At 30.5% G+C, this 22,180-nt stretch overlaps 5 protein-coding genes across 5 annotated transcripts; 2 read left to right on the top strand and 3 right to left on the bottom strand.

The window, feature by feature from the left end:
• Window positions 1-2,349: 2,349 nt before the first annotated feature.
• Window positions 2,350-3,724, bottom strand: LOC135193362 (uncharacterized). The gene is made up of 2 exons (XM_064215410.1): window positions 3,586-3,724; window positions 2,350-3,506 (listed from the first exon to the last, which is right to left on the bottom strand). Exons 1-2 carry the CDS (start codon window positions 3,695-3,697, stop codon window positions 2,359-2,361), a joined length of 1,260 nt encoding a protein of 419 aa, XP_064071480.1. The 5' UTR covers window positions 3,698-3,724; the 3' UTR covers window positions 2,350-2,358.
• A 97-nt stretch (window positions 3,725-3,821) lies between these two features.
• LOC135193359 (uncharacterized) lies at window positions 3,822-7,378 on the top strand. Its single transcript, XM_064215391.1, has 9 exons — window positions 3,822-3,953; window positions 4,025-4,183; window positions 4,345-4,441; window positions 4,535-4,664; window positions 4,854-4,938; window positions 5,210-5,414; window positions 5,663-5,851; window positions 6,431-7,164; window positions 7,235-7,378. The coding sequence occupies exons 1-9, from the start codon at window positions 3,849-3,851 to the stop codon at window positions 7,235-7,237; spliced, it is 1,707 nt and encodes a 568-aa protein (XP_064071461.1). The 5' UTR covers window positions 3,822-3,848; the 3' UTR covers window positions 7,238-7,378.
• Window positions 7,379-8,519: 1,141 nt separating this feature from the next.
• Window positions 8,520-14,006, bottom strand: LOC113401313 (peptidase inhibitor 16-like). The gene is made up of 9 exons (XM_064215408.1): window positions 13,838-14,006; window positions 13,126-13,281; window positions 12,856-12,952; window positions 11,757-11,889; window positions 10,044-10,137; window positions 9,806-9,974; window positions 9,132-9,671; window positions 8,730-9,062; window positions 8,520-8,618 (listed from the first exon to the last, which is right to left on the bottom strand). Exons 1-9 carry the CDS (start codon window positions 13,973-13,975, stop codon window positions 8,605-8,607), a joined length of 1,674 nt encoding a protein of 557 aa, XP_064071478.1. The 5' UTR covers window positions 13,976-14,006; the 3' UTR covers window positions 8,520-8,604.
• A 1,876-nt stretch (window positions 14,007-15,882) lies between these two features.
• Window positions 15,883-17,436, top strand: LOC113401190 (ribulose-phosphate 3-epimerase). Its single transcript, XM_026641003.2, has 4 exons — window positions 15,883-16,238; window positions 16,478-16,585; window positions 16,679-16,900; window positions 17,236-17,436. Exons 1-4 carry the CDS (start codon window positions 16,002-16,004, stop codon window positions 17,350-17,352), a joined length of 684 nt encoding a protein of 227 aa, XP_026496788.2. The 5' UTR covers window positions 15,883-16,001; the 3' UTR covers window positions 17,353-17,436.
• Window positions 17,437-17,501: 65 nt separating this feature from the next.
• On the bottom strand, window positions 17,502-19,220 carry LOC113401189 (putative methyltransferase C9orf114). The gene is made up of 3 exons (XM_026641002.2): window positions 18,568-19,220; window positions 18,045-18,317; window positions 17,502-17,903 (listed from the first exon to the last, which is right to left on the bottom strand). The coding sequence occupies exons 1-3, from the start codon at window positions 19,119-19,121 to the stop codon at window positions 17,522-17,524; spliced, it is 1,209 nt and encodes a 402-aa protein (XP_026496787.2). The 5' UTR covers window positions 19,122-19,220; the 3' UTR covers window positions 17,502-17,521.
• Between the last annotated feature and the right edge of the window lie 2,960 nt (window positions 19,221-22,180).

Raw genomic sequence — 22,180 nt, 5'->3', positions numbered from 1 at the left:
CATTATTTACAAACGCATTAGTAATTTAGTACGCATTCCTAAGTATAGTATTAATAGAGCGTTTATGAGTCACAAAACTAAAAGATAATTTTAAAATTACTCAGTAATCGAAAAAAATACAAATATAAAAAAAACAGTACCTAAGCTTATAAGTTATAACTAAAATGGTTTTAAAACTGTTGCGTGTCACACATTTTGGCATTTGGCATTCTTGCATTTCAGCTTAAGAAAGTTTTAATGAGAAAGTTACCCGTAGAGTTTCTTCTTAAAACATTAAATTAAATATAAGAAACTTTCTTTACTAAAACGTTAATGAAACGTCGCTTATGAGTTTTCTGGTTTATAGTTTTTAATTACAAAAAGGAAAAACTTTGAAAATAAAATATCAAACCACAAGAGATAATCAATCTCTGATAATGTACGAGTATATAAACGAGGAGTTTCCTGTATTGCGCTTGGGATGTAAGATTGTCACACCCTTGTGTGCGTGGCGCAAACTTTATCCTTCGATGCTATATATATAAAGAAAATATATTTATTTTATTGCGAAGCTCCAATTTTTTATTATTAGTGCAAGGCATGAGTGAACGTGGAGCTTTCGATTAATCCAGCAGTATAAAAAGAAGAAGACATCTAACTAATGTAATCATATATATAAGCTCTTATAGATTAAGTATATAAAGGCGAAAATCAAAGATGCACTAACTCACGACTTGTCATTGAATAACATTGAGTTATTATATACTCAATGGTTTTTGTTTTCAGTTTCGTATTATCAGTAGAGTTAAAACGATTGCAGTTATGGCATAAGAAGTTAAATGTGTATAAATGTTATAATTACTAATATACCTCAAATAGAGTAAACGTAACGTAAACGTAAAACTATTTTTCACAGTACGCATATCAGAAAACAGAACAACCCAATACGATTAATTTTTTTTTATGTTATAGGTTGGCGGACTAGCATATGGGGCACCTGATGATAAGTGGTCACAACACATATAGACAATGGCGCTGTAAGAAATATTAACTATTCCTTACATCGTTACACTGGCTCACTCACCCTTCAAACAGGAACACAATACTGAGTACTGTTGTTTGGCGGTAGAATATCTGATGAGTGCGTGGAACCTACCAAGACTAGACTAGTATTAAGGTAAATATTTTAAGGCACATAGTTACAAAAAAATTAATTAATTTAATTTAATTTAACAGAGCATTAATTAGTTGCAATACACAGTATTTGAGGCTTTCAAAAAGGATTTTTATTACATGACACAAACCGCAATGCAATCCTAGACAAAACTGATAGAGATTTGTGTTTGCTTTCGATAGATAGATGAGCTTACTCTTTTATAATGTGCGGGAATTACTAATCTCTTTGAACGAAACACTTGGTATAATTATGATATAATTTAATGTGTAGCTTAGTTCGTTTAATCATTAAGTAGGTTTATAAATTCAAAATGATTATTAATCAGAAATAAATTTTATTTTAGTTAATGAATCAGCCCAATTTTAGCGATTTCCTTTGCAAAGTATGCACTAAAACAGCTTTTGATTAATATATCTTTCCGCAGAATATAACACTCAGATTATTTTAGATCTATATCTATGATGTCATGTCAATTCGAAGTCTTGTTTATTTATCTTTACTCTTCCTGTCTACCATTGCAAGAGGTTATAGAGAGCGAGCATTACAGAGATCGGATTTGTAATCATTTAAAATTATCGGCGGCTTGAATTTAATAGTGTTCAAAAAATCTAATAAATTTATAAGGATTGATTGAAGTTATTTGCCATATATTTGCACAAATAATTAGATAATACAAGTACGCAAAGTATTTTCAATATATATGAATATATATCTGATCTTAATATCGGTAGATCAGCTAGATTAACTTATTCAAAATTATAACATTTCATTTAGTAACGATAACATTTCTTATTGTTTTTTAAAACAATTGATTCAATTCTAGACAGCAAAAATAAAACAGGTGACATTATATTATACGGTTGGATATAATATTATAATGATTCGGAATCGAACAGAAATTATTATCATTCATTAAAATTAAAAGAGTAAAAAGGTAGATTAAAAATCTACCTAAAAATGTCTAGTCTCGTAACTTTGATATATAACAAATTTCGATTAAAAAGCGTTTCGTTTTAGATTTATTTGTCTTCGATTAAATTTTATCCGATTGTCTTACATGCTTGTATACATTGCAGTATTAAATTAACTTATAAACAAACTCTGTGTCAAATTATTATTAATATTTTAATCGAATGGTTTGTTGCTTCATATGAACTGAAAGAAATTAATTGATAACAGAGATTAAGATAATTCATTTAATTTTAAAGTAAAAATAAAATAGTAACTAAATAAATTATCATGTTTTTAGATGATTTTAAGGATGACAATGAACAGTAACAATCTTTAATAACAGCATCGCTGTAGTAAACTTTTAAATCTTCTACTATACCTTCGACAAATTTATTGTTATCTATAACTTTTATGTAACCGTTATGTATCTTTTTTGCTAAATCAAAATCTTTTATGCCACCGTTGTCATAATTTATTTTATATAATTTAGAATTTAACTTGCATTTATTTTTCGAACATTTATTTACTGACACATCATCGTCTGATTTGTCACTTTCTGAATACTCATCATCATATTGATCATTATAATCATCATCAATCTCTTTAATTTCATCCGCATCTGAGAATAATGCCTCGTCAATGTACGGTTTCTTTATTTTACTATGTTTTTTATGTTTTGGTAATTTTAAATCATTAATTACATCTGGATGGTAATAAGTTTTAAAAGCATCTGTTGTTATTCCTAAGAAAAATGACGGGTAAACGAAATAAGGAAAGTACGTAAGAGAAACCGAATAAGCTTCTGTTCTTGTACATTCAGGTCTTATTGTCGAATAATGTTCTGTGTGTGTGCAAATTTTTTCAGTACTCGTTTGAGCTCCGATACCACGATGACTACAAATTGTATGGTGATTATTTCTCATACACGTGCACTGCCGCTTAGCTTGCTGAACGTGAGGTAAACTTTCCGTATGCATAGGCATAACAGAAAAACTTCTTACTTCGATAATTTTATTTTTATTTTCAACTTCCATATCCAAATTACCGTCTTTATACACAATTTCATTATAACTTTGTTTTTCGTTTGATAAATCCACAGATGTATATTTGCTAGCATCATCAAATTTTGGTTTAACACTCGTTACGGATATTAGTTTATAAATAGGCCATTTCTGATTTATTTCCAGTGTCGGAGTTGGTACATTATTTTTAAATGATAAATAAACTGATGATGATATTGGATCTATCTCATACAAATGTTGCTTTATGGATAACATTTCGTTAGATAGCATCTTATCAAATATGTTTGATTTTAAGTTTGGAACTTTCCTTGAATTATTGATCATGTTCAAGTAATAATTTTGATCTGTTGTGATTGATTTTATTGCGGTCACAGTTTCTGTAACAAATATTACAAATATTAATATTTCATTAAATATTATATTCATTACAAAAACACGTATAATATACTAAAATACCATTAGATATCGAAATAACTTCATTATATTCTGTTTTGTCTTCTCTCTTAATGTTGAAACTATTCGTTTGAGATAAAAATAAATGCAAAACGGTATAAAACATAAGTAACATAACCAATATTAATCATGTCGTTAATTTTTTGTAGGTATAAATGTATTTCAAAGATGTAAAAATGTTATAGAGAATAATCTAGTAAGCTAAGAAAATAATTTATTTAAAAGTGTCATTTTATTTGTTCATTAATAATTTAAATAAAATTATCATGCTAAAATTATTTTTCGTTTTTATATTTTCTATTTGTAGTATTTATGCTTATTCAAAAAAATATTGTGAAATATGCCCAAACCATACACTTTGCAGATACGAGGTGATTATTTTCTTTCAAATAATTTATTACAACTGAATTTTTATAATATACATTAACTTCAATCGTTTTAGGTTTCAGGTCCAAGTTATACATGCTTAGGGTATGATAAAAAAGCATTACTAACAGAGCATGATATTAAAGCAATAGTCGATCAAATCAATCATCGAAGAAATTTCATTGCATTGGGCCATTCAAATGTTTTGCCAGGAGCTGCTAACATGCAAAAGATTGTAAGAAATTTGATAAAAGCTTATACCAAAAGATTTTATCAAGAAAAATATCATTTATGTACATGATTGACTTCGCTTTATTGTTTGATTTCATAATTTTGAAATATATTTTAGAGTATTATTATTTCCCAAACTTTCAATTAAATATTTTTTTATAATAGAGCTGGTCTCAAGAATTAGCAACATCTGCTCAGCGGTGGGTAGATCAATGTGACCAAACGTTACGGCCAGAAAAAGAAGATCAATGTCGTGATTTAGGTAACAGTAGATCAATAATAATATTCATTAAGAATGTTTGCATAGGTTTATTATTCTTGGCTTTTTTTAAATTTGATTATGCAATATTTTTAGAAAACATGAAAGTTGGACAAAATATAGCCACGATATTTGGACCATCCCCCGGCCTTCATGTGAAAAGCTTCGTCGAAATGTGGTTTATGCAATCATTAAACTATCCCGGAGTAGTTACATATTACAATGAGTACGTATAAGTATATTATTCTGATATTTAATCAAGTATTTAATACGTAAACCTACATATCATTTTAAAAATATGTTTTACCAATCTTTGATTGTTTGATCAATTATATTCCTTATAAAGTGAAACAATATTGAAATGATTTTAATTACGATGAGAAACATACTTAGTATACCTATCATTATTTTTTAGGTCTCGAGACTATAAAACTAATCAATTTACGCAACTTATTTGGGCCACTACCGAAATAGTTGGATGTGGAAAAGCTAAGTTTTACGTAAGAATTATTTAAAATAGTTTGCTTCATAGATTAGTATTATTATTGGATATTTATATTCGTAGGCTAGTACAGTGTGATATTTATTACGTATCGATATATTTTAACTCCTACCGATTGCGATTTTGAATGATTTTATTAATATCTTAAAGCTACCTAAAATTCAGACCTTATACCACTTGTACTTCATTTAAGTACGTGAAATACTTCATTTCTATATTTTTTATTACTTCATTAGCTGATTCGTATATTGAATTAAAAAATATTGCAGGTCAACAATAATAAAAAAACAATCGCAGTAAGACTCGTTTGCAACTTCGCTCCACGGGGCAACGTACATGGAAAACCAGTTTATATTATTGGATACGCTGCGACGCAATGCCTAGACGATATGGATCCTGATATCGTTTTTCCTGGATTATGTAGTCGACCACTACAAACCAATGAAGTATTTGGTAATAAAAGGAGTAATTCAGGTCAAAAATCTGTCTTACCTTTACATTGTTTGCTTGCAGTGGGACGATTACAAGCTACACTTAAGGCTTCTCTTATTCCTTCTTCTTTTTAGTCTATTCCACCACGCCGGTCAATCGGGCTATCTAATGTTGTATTGTTTTACCACCAAGGACAAAATTAATTATAAATACATGAAAACTCGGTAGTTTATGTTCAAGAACATGTATATTTTTCATAATACTTTACTAATATACACATTCTTTTTTAGGTAGATTGTTACCAGCGACACCAATAGCCAATAGTTTACTTCGGATTCGCAATTTATTTAATGATTCTGCAAAGCGAGAAATTGATCCCGTTTATAATAATTTAAAGCACATGAAAAAATCATGCAAAAATGAAACTCCTCAAAGCAACAAAAAATCAAGTTCTATTATAGTGCAGGATAACACTCTCGGTATATATAATATGATATCACAAAATATTCTTTGCTCAAACATAACACGACACGCGATATAAATAGTCTAGAAACCAAAATCTTTTAGTCATATTCGACGCGAAACAATTTACAGAAATTTTTGCTAGGTGCGTTTAATTTAATGTAAATGTCACAGAAGTTATTTGTTGTACCTTTAAAGATTTACGGTTTATTATTTTTTCTTTTCCCTTTTTTGGATTTAGGCAATGATAAATTTAAAATAAAAATAAAAATTTCATTTTGTCCTTGATATTTAGCTATTTAACCTTTGCTACAGAAACATATTTAATAAATTTCATCTATGTTTAAAAGCAGAAACAGTAGGAAGAAATAATTATCTCGCTGTGCTTTATCTATCTTCGGGACTATCGTTTGATACAATAAGGTCAACTTCTTAACTCAAAATTTCGTATAATGTAAATTTTCATACAGTTATATGAAGATTCAAATTCTAAGTCGTATATCTGAAAAGTACTTTATCTTAAGATTAATTAATAAAGTAATGTAAGGCTTTTCCATATAAATATATATTAATTTTGAAAAATATGTTCTATTCAGATGCAGTCAAACGCAGCCATACATTGGATAGTGAGAATTTTTGGATAAATCACAGAAACACTTCCCGAAATTATGGAGATGATTTCTTCCAACAGGATAAAGGACATTCAAGAGTATATCATGGCCATGACCATAGAAATGAATTCGATTCAATCCATCCAGAAACATTCTTTACAGATTCTCGAAGATTTGACTACACTACCCCTCCATTAAATTATCATAAAGATCGAGATTACCGGAAACATAATATGAACAGACAGTGTACTCGTAATATAGGATTTAAGATTATTAAAAATGTTGCTACAGAATGTAATCCATGTAAACAAAAATTAAAATGTACGAGAGGACAAAAAATTAATCCTCAAACACATGTCTGTGAAGATCGCGAAGCTCCCGCCTATCCTCAAGATTTTTGTAGATGTCATAACTTTCAAATAACTTGCCCAACTACTAATCTATGTATTCCAAATACGAACAGTGAATGTTTTAACTTTAATTATCCAGTTAAACGCTGTCCAAACATGCTTAGAACTTTAGAAACTAAAGTCAAAAATAATATGGAAAAGCAAGAAGAAATACATTATTTTGACTTATTTTCTAGGGGGTTAAGAAAATATGATCCAACTTTGAAACAAGAAGTAAAACTCTTTACTAATGAAAATATAAATATATTAGACGAACAAAATCAAAAACTTCTTAATAAACAAAACGACAATTACCCAAATTACAGGCAGGTAAATTAATCAATTAAGATATTTTATTTGTATTTTACTTTATTCGATAAAGTATTTTTTTTCATTTCAGTGAAATAAAGAGAAGTGTGTCTGAAGATGATACAAAATTTAAACCGTTTTGGCAGATAGATGGTTTTACTAACAAAAAAGAACCCCAACTTAAGTCCATGAAGTATACTACATTATCAAATAAGAAAATCAGGATATCAAAAAGAACGACTTCAAAGCAAAAACTGAAAACGGAGCACATAACCTTAAAGCTTAATCATGATCAAAAAGAAAATAGAAAGCCCGTTTCTGAAAAATATTTATCATTTGATGAACTTATGCATCTTAGAAAATTGAACACGGGTAATTTCAGTGGTCGGCGATTTCATGATATTAATTCTGAGGATGACGAAGGCAAACAATCTTTAAGAAAATCGGCCACATCGGAAACGACAGAAAGTACATCAGAATATACTGCTAATACGCCATTTATTCGTTTGAAGCATTGTACACGAAAATTAACATGTACTTGGACAGCCGCTTCATTAACTGACAGTGCAGGTAGTGTTATACCGGGAGGAGCAGGAGGTGCAGCTGGGCATATGGGTTCCCGTACACCTCCTGGTTACGTTGAAGGCTGTACGCGTACATCGACATGTACTCGAGATTATATGAATAGAAACAAAATGGCTACATTACCTGTGGAAACTACAAGTTCTGAATTTGATTCAGCTGACGAAGAGGACTACTGTGAACGACGTTCTTTAAATCGCCGACATTCTAATAAAACTGTTTCGATTAAAATAAACGACGCGTATAATAAATCTTATTCGAGACAAAATTCTTTAAATATATTTACAAAAAATTATGGATCAAATTTTATTGAAACATTTGTAGACTGTAATTGTTACCATAAAAATTACAGAAATAAAAGAAATGGACTAATTAATAAAAGATTAGAAGAAAAATTACTGAACTATAGGAATAAGAAAAAAGAAAATATTAAATATGAAACTGACTATAGTAATGATATAATATCGTATGGTGACTTGTATTATTCTGTGTTAAAAAAAATTCTTAATACATGGAAGAGTAAAAATTCATTACATTCTAACAGCAAATGCCTTTGTAATAACACAAACAAAATTAATCATTATAATGTATTGCTATTTATTTCTATATATATTTTCATGTAATAAAATAATATATATTATGTTCTTCTAATTTTAATTTATATAACTTGAAAAATACAACAAGTACCAGCTAAGAGACCTAAAATAAAAAAATAAGACGACACTTTCTCTGTAGAGTTATGAGAACAATGGAATTTTTCATGTAACTTTAAATTTCTTAAATCATCTGCTAATGTTTTCAACAAATCGATGTAATTTATAAATAAATCATCACTTGTTTTTCTTTTCGGTCTTTTATATTGCTTTAATGTAAGATTCCCTATATTGGTCCATCTAGAATAATTAGACAGTGTGGCTTTAATATTAGACCCTAAAAGTTAAACTAAAATTATATATGTATTGTAATATTTGAAAATTGATTATATTTTTTTTTTCAAAACGTACCATTTGGATGATTAATAGTTGATAAAATATTATCCCTCATAGTGTCCTCTGTAATAAAGTCCGATTCAAGAATTTCTTCTAAGAAATCCTTCGTACCAGGGTGTCTTTTTAATTCTTCGATTTCTAATGATATTTCGGATGTTGGAATGATTTCGTCATATAAGTCAGCTGTTTCTTTTTCTGTTTGATCTCCTTCTTCTTCAGGAAAAAAATAGTGTCCTGTAAACTCATTATTGGATTTAACTTCTCCGAGTTCTGCTTGTATTTTGACAGGTCTTACTTCAGAAACAATTGGGGTGAGTAGTTTGGTATCTTCGGTACTTGTATATTTATCTGTAATAATGTATTATTTGAATATTTTCTTTCGATCTATCGAATCAAATTTTATTTAAAATTGTTTACCACTGTGTCTAAATATGACTGCTTCTACTAAATCAACCAAAAGTGTTGAATTTAAACTATCACTCTCTGGTAATTGACTTGTTGTAGGTGATTCTTTTTTGCTATATAACTGTTTTATTATAGCTGCTACAGTTCCATCTGTGAGCATAGGCTCGGGGTTTGGTAGTCTAGTTGTTGATTGCAAAAAATCTTTCAATACATTATCGTTACTGATTCTACTTTTTAATAATTCAATAAATTCGTCTACTGCCAAAACTTCTTTACATTTGGTAGTACTTTGTTCCGTTTGCAACAACGATTGCTTAGTCATATCAAATAGATCAGAAAAGAAATCAAACTGTGTATCAATACTTTCGACTACTTTCGTTGTAGGCATTGTATATTCATTTTCTGAATTTATGACAAAATTAGTATTTTTGGACCACTCTGGTACATTGCTAATGGTAACAAAATTTACATTACTTATTGCATTTTGTGGAGTTTTAGTATTTTCGTCATCATTTAAAATTTCATTAACAGTAGAAGTCAGTCTTGAAGCTGCTAGAACAATTAATTAAGATACATGAGTTCTACAAAAAAATGTTACTGATACATTAAATCAATTATGTACAGACATACTACTGACATATACATACTAGGGTTTTAATTTTATTAAATATTAATTCGTTACTTACAACATAAATATGTATATTCGGAATCACAATTGCGTCCAAAATCACATCGAGTGCTCGGTGAGCCAAAATTATATACAGATTTATCGAATTGATTGCCAGCCGGTGCAAAATTACATACCAACCTACTGACTGTTCTGTTTTGCAAAGAGCCAGACTCTATGCCTATTTCCTACAATTTTACAGATTCTTTAACTTATTCAATATATCTGTTTAACAAACTTTAGAACACAGACTTTACTTTAAATTTAACTCCACCGCAGCCCACTTGAGTTGTGCTGCCCCACACAAGTTGCGTGAAGTAATCGTAATGTTGCATTCCTGTGAGTGAAGATCTAAAATAGAGACGCATCAAACAAATATTTGTTATATGTAATATAATGAAATGAAATCATGTTGTTATTATATTTACTTTTAGAACAAACGAAAATGATATATTTCCTAAATTTATTGTAACCTTTATATTGTTTTCCAAAATATCAGGAATATATTCAATAAAATTATAATTCAGTGTATTTCTCTTAATTAACTGTGCATTTTAACTTTGTTTAATAAAAACTTTATAATTTCAAATGGCAATCCATTGAAGTAATAAGTATCGTCAATCGTCACTAACATAATAGTTATGATTACCAAAGGATTCAAGTAGTATTTGCTTTACTTGTACTTATAGAAAATTGGAGTAGATATTTTATATAATATGTATCTAACATACACCGAATTAGTTGACTAGAAACCATTGATACTTTTGCGTGAAACAACAATAAAAAGCCGCTTCATGTGAAATATTGAGATTAAAATTGCATATTCATCAAACTTCATATACATTTACGTATCTTTATAAATTAAAATATGTATTTTTAATTAATATGCGTAAAGTAAAAACACTAGATAAACGTGTTTTTCTATTAATAAATTAAATTAACTCTCACATTTTCGAATTAAATCTTAAGCTTGTCTTTCGTAAGTATTTACATTAAGCCAATATGAATGAAAAATAAGATACGATACATTTCTTCGATTGAACGAAATAGTTGTCGGAAAGGGAATAACGAAAACCCCATCGACTTCGGGTCAGTAGTTTTGTTTTAGAAAATTGCATAGACAAATATGTATAAAGGTCAAATAGAGAACCTCATATTTCGAAGTCGGTTAAAAATGTCGAACTTGCCAATAATTTTTTTAATTTATTTTACAGTGTAAATTCACAAAAATGTCTAGTATGTTCATTTTACAGTGTGTCTATGAATACACCGATGCGCACTTTTTACATGTATGTATTAATAATAATAAGATAGACAGCCTATATAGACGTCTTCATACTATTAATTATTTTAAAAAATATTTATATACATCAACTTGTCACCGTAAAAATATAAGGGATGTACTTTAATCCCCAATTAAGCCTATGTTCACAATTGACGACTTTTTAAAAACATTTCAAAGCATATTTCAGGGAAATTAACAAAAATATGAAAATCCTATAAAACAATACCTTCGTACACCTATATTATTTATATAATATGTACCACAATCAATTCTAAATTTTGACAAAAAATAACTCGCATGTTTTTCGTCAGTCTCGTTTAATAATAAAATTAGCTCCCCTACGCTTTCTTTGTTTGTATAGGGCTTCCAATGCCTTAAAAGAAGCAACAACAAAGTGGATTTTTAAAATAATAAATATTATGAGACTATATGGCCTTGCCGAAGGTGTAATAGAGTTGGTCTCCTTATGAAATAATTCGTCTTGTCGGAAAAAACACGTAATGATAGAATAGTGTGAAAGAAGAGGATTTGCCCGGCCGTGGTACCTACCAGGCTGGTAATACTAATAAAAGAAAATCAATAACGGCAAAATATTCTTATACAAATTCAAAATTCAAATCTAGTACCTATCACAAATAATATATAAAGCAACATCACACTACAAGGTAGCTTAAAATTTACTCACGGTATGTAATGAGGCAAAATTGATTCATTCATGTTAAGTAGCTCCACAAACCACAAATCAATCATTGAAGTTACTGTCAGTCCCGGCGCCTCACCGTATATTGTAGCAATATTCTGTCCCACTTGCATATACTCTATTGTTAAATTTAAAAAATATATATATTATATAGGTCTCTCCTCAGGGCCGGACCGCAAGTTTAGGGGACCCAGGGCTAACACTGCTTACGGGCCAACCTAAGACATATCTGAACGTAACCTTGAATTAAATTAATTGAATGGGTTTGATTAATTGCAGGACTCGCAGGGCTGCAAACCATACGATATTTTTAATTTAATAAAGTTATGGATTATTTCGCATTATCGTCTATTTTATACTTTGACTTGACTTAGCTGGAGGCCCCTTGAATCCACGGGGCCCTGGGCTGAAGCCCAAAAAGCCATATGGTAGATCCGGCCCTGTCTCTCATGACTCACAAACGGATTTTGTTGGAGACGTTGAACATTTTGATTTAATGTAGTTAAATAAAAAAAATACTAATCTATAAAAAATATAACTGCCGCCCAAAACACAAATGTAACTAAGCCGACTAAACTAGTTACGTCATATTAAAGTGCTAAGGCCGTTAGAGCTGACGAGTCCTAAGAAAGAGTACATACAAACGTAGCGTAGGGCCCTGGGCGAATTCGCGCTAGGTATATCCATGACCTGAAGAACGTAGCTGGGCCGAACTGGTTGGAAGGCGAAATAGATAGCTTTTGGTTACCATGTGACGGGAGTGGTCGCGGATGCATTATATCGAAACGACCCTTCAGTCTTTCCAATCCGTGCCGAAGGCGGCCATCGCAGCGGTCTAGCTCTAAAAAGGCCTATGTCCAGTAGCAGATTGTAAGTTACTGATTGACGGATAAAAATTAAAACATCGCTAGAAAATCTCCTATAAGTATCCTGCGAGTTAATACGAATTGTATATATATTCTACTTCTCTTCAATAGTGTGTGACCTTTGGCCAGCTATCATTGACCCCTTACAGTTTAATATTTTAAACCACTTGCAATATTTGTGGTTTCATTTATTTATAAGTTATAAATGTTGAACTAACCTAGATCTCTACACGAGTCTGTTCCGTCATACAAACCACTTTTCACACACTGATCTGCCCATCGCTGAGCTGATACTTCCAAGTATTTATTCCATTGCTAATAAACAAATATTAGGTAGAATTTGAATTTCTCGTATGCTATAATACATGATTATTAACATTCATATTAAAAGAAATTATAAATAAGTTTACAATAAGTAGGTAATTTATTGAACGTGTTGCAAAATAATATAAATAGTGAAAAATTTCACTACCTACATGGATCCTTACCAATTTTACCATATTTTCCGCCGCTGGTAAAGAGCGGATTTCTCCCGACGCAACTTTATTTCTTCGGCTGTTAATTTTGTTTAACAAATCTTTTTTCTCTTGTTCCGTAGTCAATAATTGTTTATAATTAATACAAGAACTCCCAGGACCTGGTGACTGATAAGAGATAAGTTATGGAATTTGTCCTAATCTAGTTTTTTATTTACGTAAGTAGGATGGGTACGTGAGAGTCCTGATGGTAAGTGGTCGCTAATGGGCCAGCCTTGAGACCAGAGATATTATGTCCCTGGTGTCTGTAATAAGACTGGATCACTAACCCTTCAAAACAGAACATAACAAGTATAAGCAATGCTGCTTGGCGGTATATATATGAGAATACATGAGAAGCGAATATATGAGAAGTGGATGGTACCTACTCAGGTGAGCTTTAACAATGTCTCACCACCAAGTAAAATAAAATTTTGCGTGCACACTCATGTTGTTAAATGTAACTCGAAACATTTTTATAAGCCTTAAATACAATATTATACAATAATATTATCATTATACGAGGTTTAAAGTCAGTAATATATTTTATTTTGAAAGCTATTAAATTTTACATAAGAGACTAGATGGATATCACATTTTATAATGATATATGTCTAATGTATATGAAAAAACACCTACTTATTCACAAAAATATAGCTTTAAAAAATCTTTAGATTAAACAAACCTGAAATTTACATAAGATGTGTTCTTTAGTGTTGTTACAAAATTTAAACTTACAGAAATTTTTGGAATCACAATAAAATACCCTAATACATAGTATAACAAAAATCCAAATTTTAAATAAATAGATAAATAAAATCATTTATGTAATTTTCATTAAACTTAATAAAACTGGGATCAATACAATATATTGGCAATTTAAAAAATCCAGATGGTCTTTATTTAGCTAGAAACTTTTTCGATTATTTATTATATCACTATGAGAAGATAGAAATCAAATTTCCTTATTCTTATAAGGAGTATAATTGCCCAAAGCTGAAAAAGCTTTTTAATTCCGTTCTCTTTTCAAGGGAGAACTCCAAAGGCATGGAACAAGAGTGTGGTCATCTTGTTCTTCAAAAAGGGCGATAATACCCTATTGAAGAACTATCGAGCCATATCTATAAACTGTTTTCGAGAGTCATTACGAAACGTCTCGCGCGCAGACTAGACAAATTTCAGTCAATGGAGCAGGCCGGGTTTCGAGGAGGATTTAGCACCATAGACCAAATCTACACAGTGAGGCAGATTATAGAGAAGACCGAGGCGTATAATCGACCCCTGTGCTTGGCTTTGTGGACTATGAGAAGACTTTTGACTCTATAGAAACCTGGGCTGTTTTAGAGTCATTACAACGGTGCCACGGTGCGTAGACTGGCGATATATCCAAGTGCTGAGATGCCTGTATTACGCAGCTAATATGAGTGTCTAAGTACAGAACCAGCAGACTAAATCTATCACATTATGCAGGGTGGGGACAGGGAGACGTTATTTCTCAGAAACTGTTTAGCAACGCTCTTGAAGATATTTTTAAGACGCCTGGACTAGTAAAGTAAGGACATTAATATTAAAGGTGAGTACATCTCACACTTGAGATTTGCAGATGATGTCGTCATTACGGCAGAATCGTTGCAGGACTTGCAACAGATGCTACACAGCTTGGCTAACGCTTCTCTAAAAATCGGCCTCTATATGAACTTGGATAAAACCAAGGTCATGATTAACGACCACGTTAGTCCGGAGCCGATCTTTATGAACGCTATACCTATCGAAGTTGTTCAAGAGTACCTATACCTCGGTCAAACTATGCCGTTAGGTAGTAACAACTTCAAGAGGGAAGCCAATAGAAGGATTCAGCTGTACCGCGGCACCCCAGTGCCTGAAGACGAAGGTCTTCAAACATTGCGTCCTACCCGACATGCCGAGCCGAGACGGCGGAATGCGGCTGGTCCGCCAATTTAAAGTCGCTCAGCGGGCTATGGAGAGAGGTATTCTAGGCGTATCTCTGAAAGATAAAATCCGGAATGAAGTGGTCCGACAGAAAACGAAAGTTGTCGACATAGCTCAGAGGGTTAGCCAGCTGAAGTGGCTGTGGGCCAGTCACATCTGTAGAAGAACTGATAGCCGTTGGAGCAAGAAGGTTCTAGAGTGGAGACCGCAAATCGGCAAACGTAATGTAGGACGCCCTGCGGCACGGTGGAGCGATGTTGCACGGAAGGTGGCCGGTAGAACATGGATGAGAAGGGTCGAAGATCGGATACGTCCAGCAGTGGAATAATACAGGTTGATCATGATAATGATTATGATAATTGCCCAACTGCATTCAGACTTCTAATTCCGACGGTTATTGATACTCAAAAAACTAAACTGTCTGAATATCTAAACATACAACAAGAGAGTCAGACAAACTTTTTGTTTAAAAAATGTTTGGCCTTCGCTCCTACGAACGCTTACGTTTAATATAATATTTCTTATTTAGCGCCTATTCTTTAAAGCGACACACTTGACGTTAACGAAATAATGTTGCTGTGTAAAGAAAAATTAAAATAAAACTATCTAAAACGAAATGTTTATTGATTTTCAAATTACTACATGTAGATTGTTATTGTTTTTAATTTCTTTTTTACTCCGTATTAACTAAAGACGTAATATGTTATATGATATTATAGTTATGACTTATACTGTCTTTGGTCATAATGTCATAACAAGTTCAGTGATAAAAAGTAAATTATACTCTTCGTGATAAAGATAACCTCTGACAAAAACTATTTTGAATACATAATAATAATAGTTTCTTTGATAAGGCTTAAAATACAGCTTGAAAATAACATTTTGAAAAATATTACAAGATGAGCCGCAATTTAAAAGCGTTAATTGGTCCCAGCATTCTCAATGCCGACTTATCTCAACTATACGAAGAATCTCAAAAGTTGCTTAATAACGGCGCAGATTATTTACATTTAGATGTCATGGATGGACATTTTGTACCTAATTTAACATTTGGTCACCCAATAGTTAAATGTCTTCGGAGCAAAATTAAAGATGCCTTCTTTGAAACTCATATGATGGTGTCTAAGCCTGAGCAGGTAAAAAAATATTTAAAATTAGTAATCGGCCCCGGCTTTGAACGGGTGCAATTATTCATTACTAAAGAAATTTATATAAAATAAATTAATTTTTCTTAGTAATAGGATCATTCTTTCTGGGGGTTACTTGTTACATCTTTTATATAGGAGGTAATATCAAATTTTACCTTTTATAATAGTATATGTAACTCATTTATTCCTGAATAAAATAATATAAAAAGTACTTTTAATAATTCCAGTGGATAGTACCTATGGCAGATGCAGGAGTAAATCAATATACTTTTCATATTGAACCAGTGAATAATGTTGAAGATGTATGCCGAAAAATAAAGGAGAATGGAATGAAGGTATCAAAAAAGTTTATTTTCTCTTTTTTTAAAAAATGATGTCTAAAAATATTTTACCATATTATAATATAATTTAAAAAAATGCTTTTGTAGGTAGGAGTGGCAATAAAACCAGGTACAGATGTAGCAGAAGTCGAAAAGTACATATCAATATCTGACATGGTGTTAATAATGACAGTAGAGCCTGGTTTTGGAGGGCAAAAGTTCATGGCAGACCAAATGGAGAAAGTTAAATACCTTAGAGAACATTATCCACTTCTAAATATTGAGGTTGACGGTGGTGTTGGTCCTTCAACTATAAACTGTTGTGCTGATGTAAATACATATAAAAAAAAATATCTTATACTTTTCCTAATGCTACTATACTTTTCAACAATGATGAAAACCTGCCTTAATCAAATAAAAAATGTGTTTGTGTATTAAATTGCAAAATCAATTATATTTATGGAATTAAACTAAATGTTCCTTTTTAATTTATCTTTAAAGTAAAACAAAAAAAATTATATTTATACTTTGATAAGAAAGAAAGTATTTAGTGAATTATTACTTAGCATCCTTCAAAAGTATATTCAAATTCCCTTTTAACATTTAATTATTATACTAAGTTTTTATTTTTATTCTCCAGTAAGTGACATTTGTTTTTTTTTTAGGCTGGTGCAAATATGATTGTATCTGGTACAGCTGTAATAAAAGCACAGGATCAAGCTTCAACTATTAAATTAATGCGGGACACCGTTCAACAAGCAATTGGGAAAAATAGTTCATAAATTTGAATTATATAAGTGATTGAATTACCAGCAGGGTAAATAAATTAGGAAATAAAGGCCAATGGTAATTTTAGGGATACACATTCCTTGTAGTGATTGTCTTCCATATATTTTTATACTTTTATAAAAACTAAAATAAAAGAATCATATTATGGTTTTATAAGATGTTTTAGTCAAATCTGCTTAAATCTAATTTGTTTCCATCAGTGAAATTTTCATTTTTTGGGAATGTAGAGCTAACAGCTATCCCACTCTCCTTAAATATCATCGGCTCATGATTAGCTTTCAATTTTGTTCTAAGGCTGGACATAGCTATGAGTATAGCTTCTTCTGTTCGAATTGTTCTTGAACCCTGATTAGGCAATACATTGACATAATGATTAAATAGCAAGCTAGCTTCTTCAACTTGTAATTGCTCATCACTCTCAAGAGCTGCTTCTATACCATGCAAACCTCCAAACATAATTAAAGCATGATTGTATTTGACTTCATTCACTGGTAAATCATCTATAGGTGTACCTCTATCAGATGTTCCTATAGTTAAATCATACCTGTAAAAATAGTATTTGAGGCATTAATGAGACTACCAATTCATTATTATTTTATCATTAATTTAAGTAAAGCCAGAGTATAAAATTATATTATATATAAATTAAAAAAGTTAAAATTCAACTATAATATAATCCACATACCCATCTTTATGGGGGCAAAGTGTAAAGACTTGGCTGAGGCTATTAGCTATCCTTACTGTGTACCCCCAGTACACACCAGTTTCTGCCCTTGGTGATGTGAGACTAACAATTTTCCCTTTCATTTTCTTACTACCTTCTGAAGACGGTAGCATTTTGACTGTAACTCTAATACCAGGATTTAATAATTTGTCTGTAGAAACATCTTGTAATAATCCCACATTGACTTGTGAACCTTTCCCTGGTTTTACTTTTTTATTCATTGTTATTCCTTCCCTAAAATTAAGAAAATTTTATTCTTTATACATTCAAGATTGTTATGTTATTTTAATACAAGATATAAAGTTATTCATCTATCACTATATTTCAGGGTGTTATTTGCAAATTACAATAACTAGCCACCTATTGGAATACAAAGTCTGAAATAAAAATTTACTTCACAAAAGTAAAACAATCCAAGTATCAAATGTAGAATAATAGTAAATTCCAAAAAAAAAAGCACAAGAAAAACATATTTATATAATACCTAAATTTAAAGTCATTTGTCATGCGTAAATGATGTGGTGCATCTAATGGATTTAGCAGTCCCGCAAATTCTAAATCTTTATGAATTGGAAAGAAGTGTTTTCTTAAATATTGAGGACATTCTAAATATTGTAATATCCTTGCTAATTGTACGCAACTCTTTCGTGCAATTTTAACTCCATCAATATCTTCTAATTTTGACTTTTTTGTATCTAACTTATCTCCAACATCATCGTATACTATAATTTCATCTACACAGAAAACACAAGCAGCTCGTGCAATCTGACCCGCCAAATATGTTCGTAATTCAGCCGATTGAGCATTTTCCAATATAGATCCTGGCACTGCTATGCTGACAGTAGAAATTTCAGCATTTTGCTTTTCTTTTTTTATTTCCTCTTTATTTTGTAAGTCGGCTTCCTTCTCAATAGCTAACCGCTTCTCTCTTTTCACAATTTTTTCCTCATTTCTTTGACGTTTTAGAGCTTTTCGCTCTTGATTTATTTCCCGCCAACTTTTACCAGCTGGTTTTATTGATTGTATAGGTAGAGACATAAGAGTTTGTTAATTAAATTTGCTTTTATTTAACAAATTAATGTGATTGAAATAACACGTGAAAATAGTGTCAAACTATGCCTTGTACCGACTGTCAATCTCTACCATAGACTGGTCTATTCCTTAGTTCTTCAAGGTATTGAGACTTATTTAATTAAGCAACATCGATCTTTAAGTACATTGGTACAGTCTAAAGTAATATTGTAATTGTGTAGGGACTCCGCAATTATAAGATTAACGTTAAAAAAATTATAATATTACAAATACAATAAGCTTATCTCATAATATTTAAAACATCTATTATAAAATTATTGAATACTAACAAACAAACTAAAAATTAAACAAATTATTTTCTAAAAATGAAGATAACGTTAACAATAGTTAATTTAATGATTAAAGAAAACAGTTTAATATATATTATAGAATGGAATTCTAGCTAGTGTAGACTGGACTTAATTTATTATTGAACCACAGAGTGACAAATACGAAAATATATTATTATACACTGTTCAAGTTAGCTTGATCTTTTTGACAGACGGGCTAGTGATGCGAAACAAAAAATATAACATTTATAACAGGCGATGGAACAATGGAATGCGTAATTCAAATTAGAATTCAATTTTTTTTTAACTTATATTTCTAAAAAGAGTTATACCAGCTAAAGAAACCCCTAATAACTTAACAAATTAAATGAACTTAATAAAAAAATTATCTTTAATAAGGATTTTTATAATCGATATTTGTAGCAGTTACTACCTGTTTTTCGCGCCCCTACCATCCGACCGATGTAACATTGTACAAGCATCTATTATTTTCATTGTTTCTATTTAAATTTTACTTTTGAATATATAATAGAAAAAGTTTTAAAATTTTCGGATAACGCTTAAATCTTTAGGAACTTTTGTATTATATGTATTTTTTTAAATATTTTTACAATTTTTAATATCATTAAATTAAAAAAATAATGTTTGTTATTGCAAAGTTATGTCGATCAGAAAATTTTACACCTGTCAAAAAGATCGAGCTATCTTGTACAGGGTATAAACGAATAACTTAGATTTATAGCTGTGTTGCAGAACTATCGATAGCTTGACTATCGATAGTTATTGAATGAATTTTGATAAAATGATAATGACGAATGTTAAAGTTCTCATTAATATTTCTGTTGTTGTATTTTTTTTAAACGCGTCTTTGGACATCGACGGTCGTATGCAATTATGTAAATTTTACACTTCTATATTGTCTTTACATGGCTTACTAAATAACTTATCTTGAGAAAGTAATACTATCGAAAAATAACAGGCTATATATAGTACAAAATTATCGATATTATCTTGAGAAAGTAATACTATCGAAAAATAACAGGCTATATATAGTACAAAATTATCGATATTATCGATAGATTAAACGTAATAATTTTTGCAATACTATCGATAGTATCAATAGTATTGGTCACGGGGAGCTATGATACTATCGATAGTATTGACACGTGACAATACTATCGATAGCCTATCGATTTATCGCTAACACTTTAACTATCGATAGACTATCGATTGCCTATCGATAGACTATCGATTGCCTATCGATGGTGGACTATCGATATGCAACACTAATTTATAGACATCGGCTTATAAATAAACAATTTACATGACAGCATGACCTTTCATGACATGAATCATTCCATGTGATCTACATGTGGATTGTGGATACTGGATTGTAGATTATAATTTAATTCACACCGATTGTGTTTTTTTGTATAAATTGAAGCTCGATAACTGTAAAAAGTTTACTTTTTAAACTTTTACTTACATAGTCCTAACCATAACTATCAATTATTACTGGTAAGTAATATGGTTATATTATTATTTACTTGAATAGATGTAACGATAGCGAATTAGTTTTTTTTTTTTTTTTTAATTGTGGATGTATTTGTTATTTACTGACTGTCTTTGACGATCATTCTCTAGGGAAAATAGCTGATAAAAAAGTTCAAAGCGCCGAAATAATGTCTTGTGCTTTTCGAGGTTGTATTAAAAGCTGACTTACAACATCCATACTAATAATTTCCAGACATATCCCAAAATATGCAACTTATGTATACTTATAATATGTAACAATAATATGTAATAATAATATGTAACAAATTTATATTCATCAAATATTCAAAAGATCTGCTCAACAGGATTGGACACCTTTGCCTTAAACAGAAAAATGTGTACTTAACTATTTCTGTGTGTATATACATTTTTAATTACTATAATTATAGTAATTTTATTTTTAATATCTCTAATATTTTAGACTATTTACTGTTGTGGATTTTTTATTGAATACAACTGACATATGCAACAATATTAATCAATATTATAGTAGTTATATACACCCAAATCTCAAGAACTAATGTGAAATTTATATATTTCTTTTTCTTTAAATATTTAGAACAGAAAGCTTATAGTCCGATTAAAAATAAAACGGTGGCATTCCTAAATGCACCCTTGCATAAATTATCAAAGCTGAAATTTACATGAATGTCATGAATTGGATACTATTATAATGAAATTGTGAAAAGTCCATATAAATCTCATGTGTCCAAAAATGTTGTGCCATCTCCACTAGCCCAATGCATCTTCGCTATTTTCAGCATAAAATATGAAGGTTTTTGTGTCATCCGATTTCGAAACGACTGCTTAGGATATGCCATTACATTGAATTAAGACACACATTATTGAATTGCATTGACATTGAATTAGACTTATGAATCATCATGTTACCGGATGATTCATAAGTACTTGTGTGAGCCTACTTGAATAAAGAATATTTTGATTTTATTGTGAAGTTGTGGTTTTCTTATCCTACATTTGATGATGATGACCATCTCATAATCAAGTCTCTGTGTCTCATGTATTGTGGGGGTGTTGAATCCATCTCTGTTGCTATACACATGAATCTGTAGGGATTCTTTTTTGTGTGTATGTCAAACTAAGTCTTGGAGATTGTTGCGGCTTAGATGCAGGGACTTTTTTACTGTGCTGGATGAGTATATGCCTCCATATACTTCATTA

Source organism: Vanessa tameamea, chromosome 7 (genome assembly GCF_037043105.1).
Source record: "Vanessa tameamea isolate UH-Manoa-2023 chromosome 7, ilVanTame1 primary haplotype, whole genome shotgun sequence".
In the NCBI taxonomy this organism is placed as follows: Eukaryota; Metazoa; Arthropoda; class Insecta; order Lepidoptera; family Nymphalidae; genus Vanessa; species Vanessa tameamea.
Note: the sequence above shows the minus strand (reverse complement) of the source record. Positions and strands in the feature narration are given on the sequence as shown.

Bases quoted from the DNA above. Each gene is read 5' to 3' on its own strand.
- LOC113401190 (XM_026641003.2), top strand. From the start codon at position 16,002: ATGAGCCGCAATTTAAAAGCGTTAATTGGTCCCAGCATTCTCAATGCC. The intron at 16,586-16,678 runs GTATCAAAAAAG...ATGCTTTTGTAG, and splicing joins TAAAGGAGAATGGAATGAAG to GTAGGAGTGGCAATAAAACC. The intron at 16,901-17,235 runs GTAAATACATAT...TTTTTTTTTTAG, and splicing joins CTATAAACTGTTGTGCTGAT to GCTGGTGCAAATATGATTGT.
- LOC135193362 (XM_064215410.1), bottom strand. From the start codon at position 3,697: ATGTTACTTATGTTTTATACCGTTTTGCATTTATTTTTATCTCAAACG. The intron at 3,507-3,585 runs GTATTTTAGTAT...TATTTGTTACAG, and splicing joins AGTTATTTCGATATCTAATG to AAACTGTGACCGCAATAAAA.
- LOC113401313 (XM_064215408.1), bottom strand. From the start codon at position 13,975: ATGATTTTATTTATCTATTTATTTAAAATTTGGATTTTTGTTATACTA. The intron at 13,282-13,837 runs GTTTGTTTAATC...ATCTCTTATCAG, and splicing joins ACATCTTATGTAAATTTCAG to TCACCAGGTCCTGGGAGTTC. The intron at 11,890-12,855 runs GTTAGTTCAACA...ATTTAACAATAG, and splicing joins AGACTCGTGTAGAGATCTAG to AGTATATGCAAGTGGGACAG.
- LOC113401189 (XM_026641002.2), bottom strand. From the start codon at position 19,121: ATGTCTCTACCTATACAATCAATAAAACCAGCTGGTAAAAGTTGGCGG. The intron at 18,318-18,567 runs GTATTATATAAA...TCTTAATTTTAG, and splicing joins ACAAATGACTTTAAATTTAG to GGAAGGAATAACAATGAATA. The intron at 17,904-18,044 runs GTATGTGGATTA...CTATTTTTACAG, and splicing joins CTTTGCCCCCATAAAGATGG to GTATGATTTAACTATAGGAA.
- LOC135193359 (XM_064215391.1), top strand. From the start codon at position 3,849: ATGCTAAAATTATTTTTCGTTTTTATATTTTCTATTTGTAGTATTTAT. The intron at 4,442-4,534 runs GTAACAGTAGAT...CAATATTTTTAG, and splicing joins AGATCAATGTCGTGATTTAG to AAAACATGAAAGTTGGACAA. The intron at 5,415-5,662 runs GTCAAAAATCTG...ATTCTTTTTTAG, and splicing joins TAATAAAAGGAGTAATTCAG to GTAGATTGTTACCAGCGACA.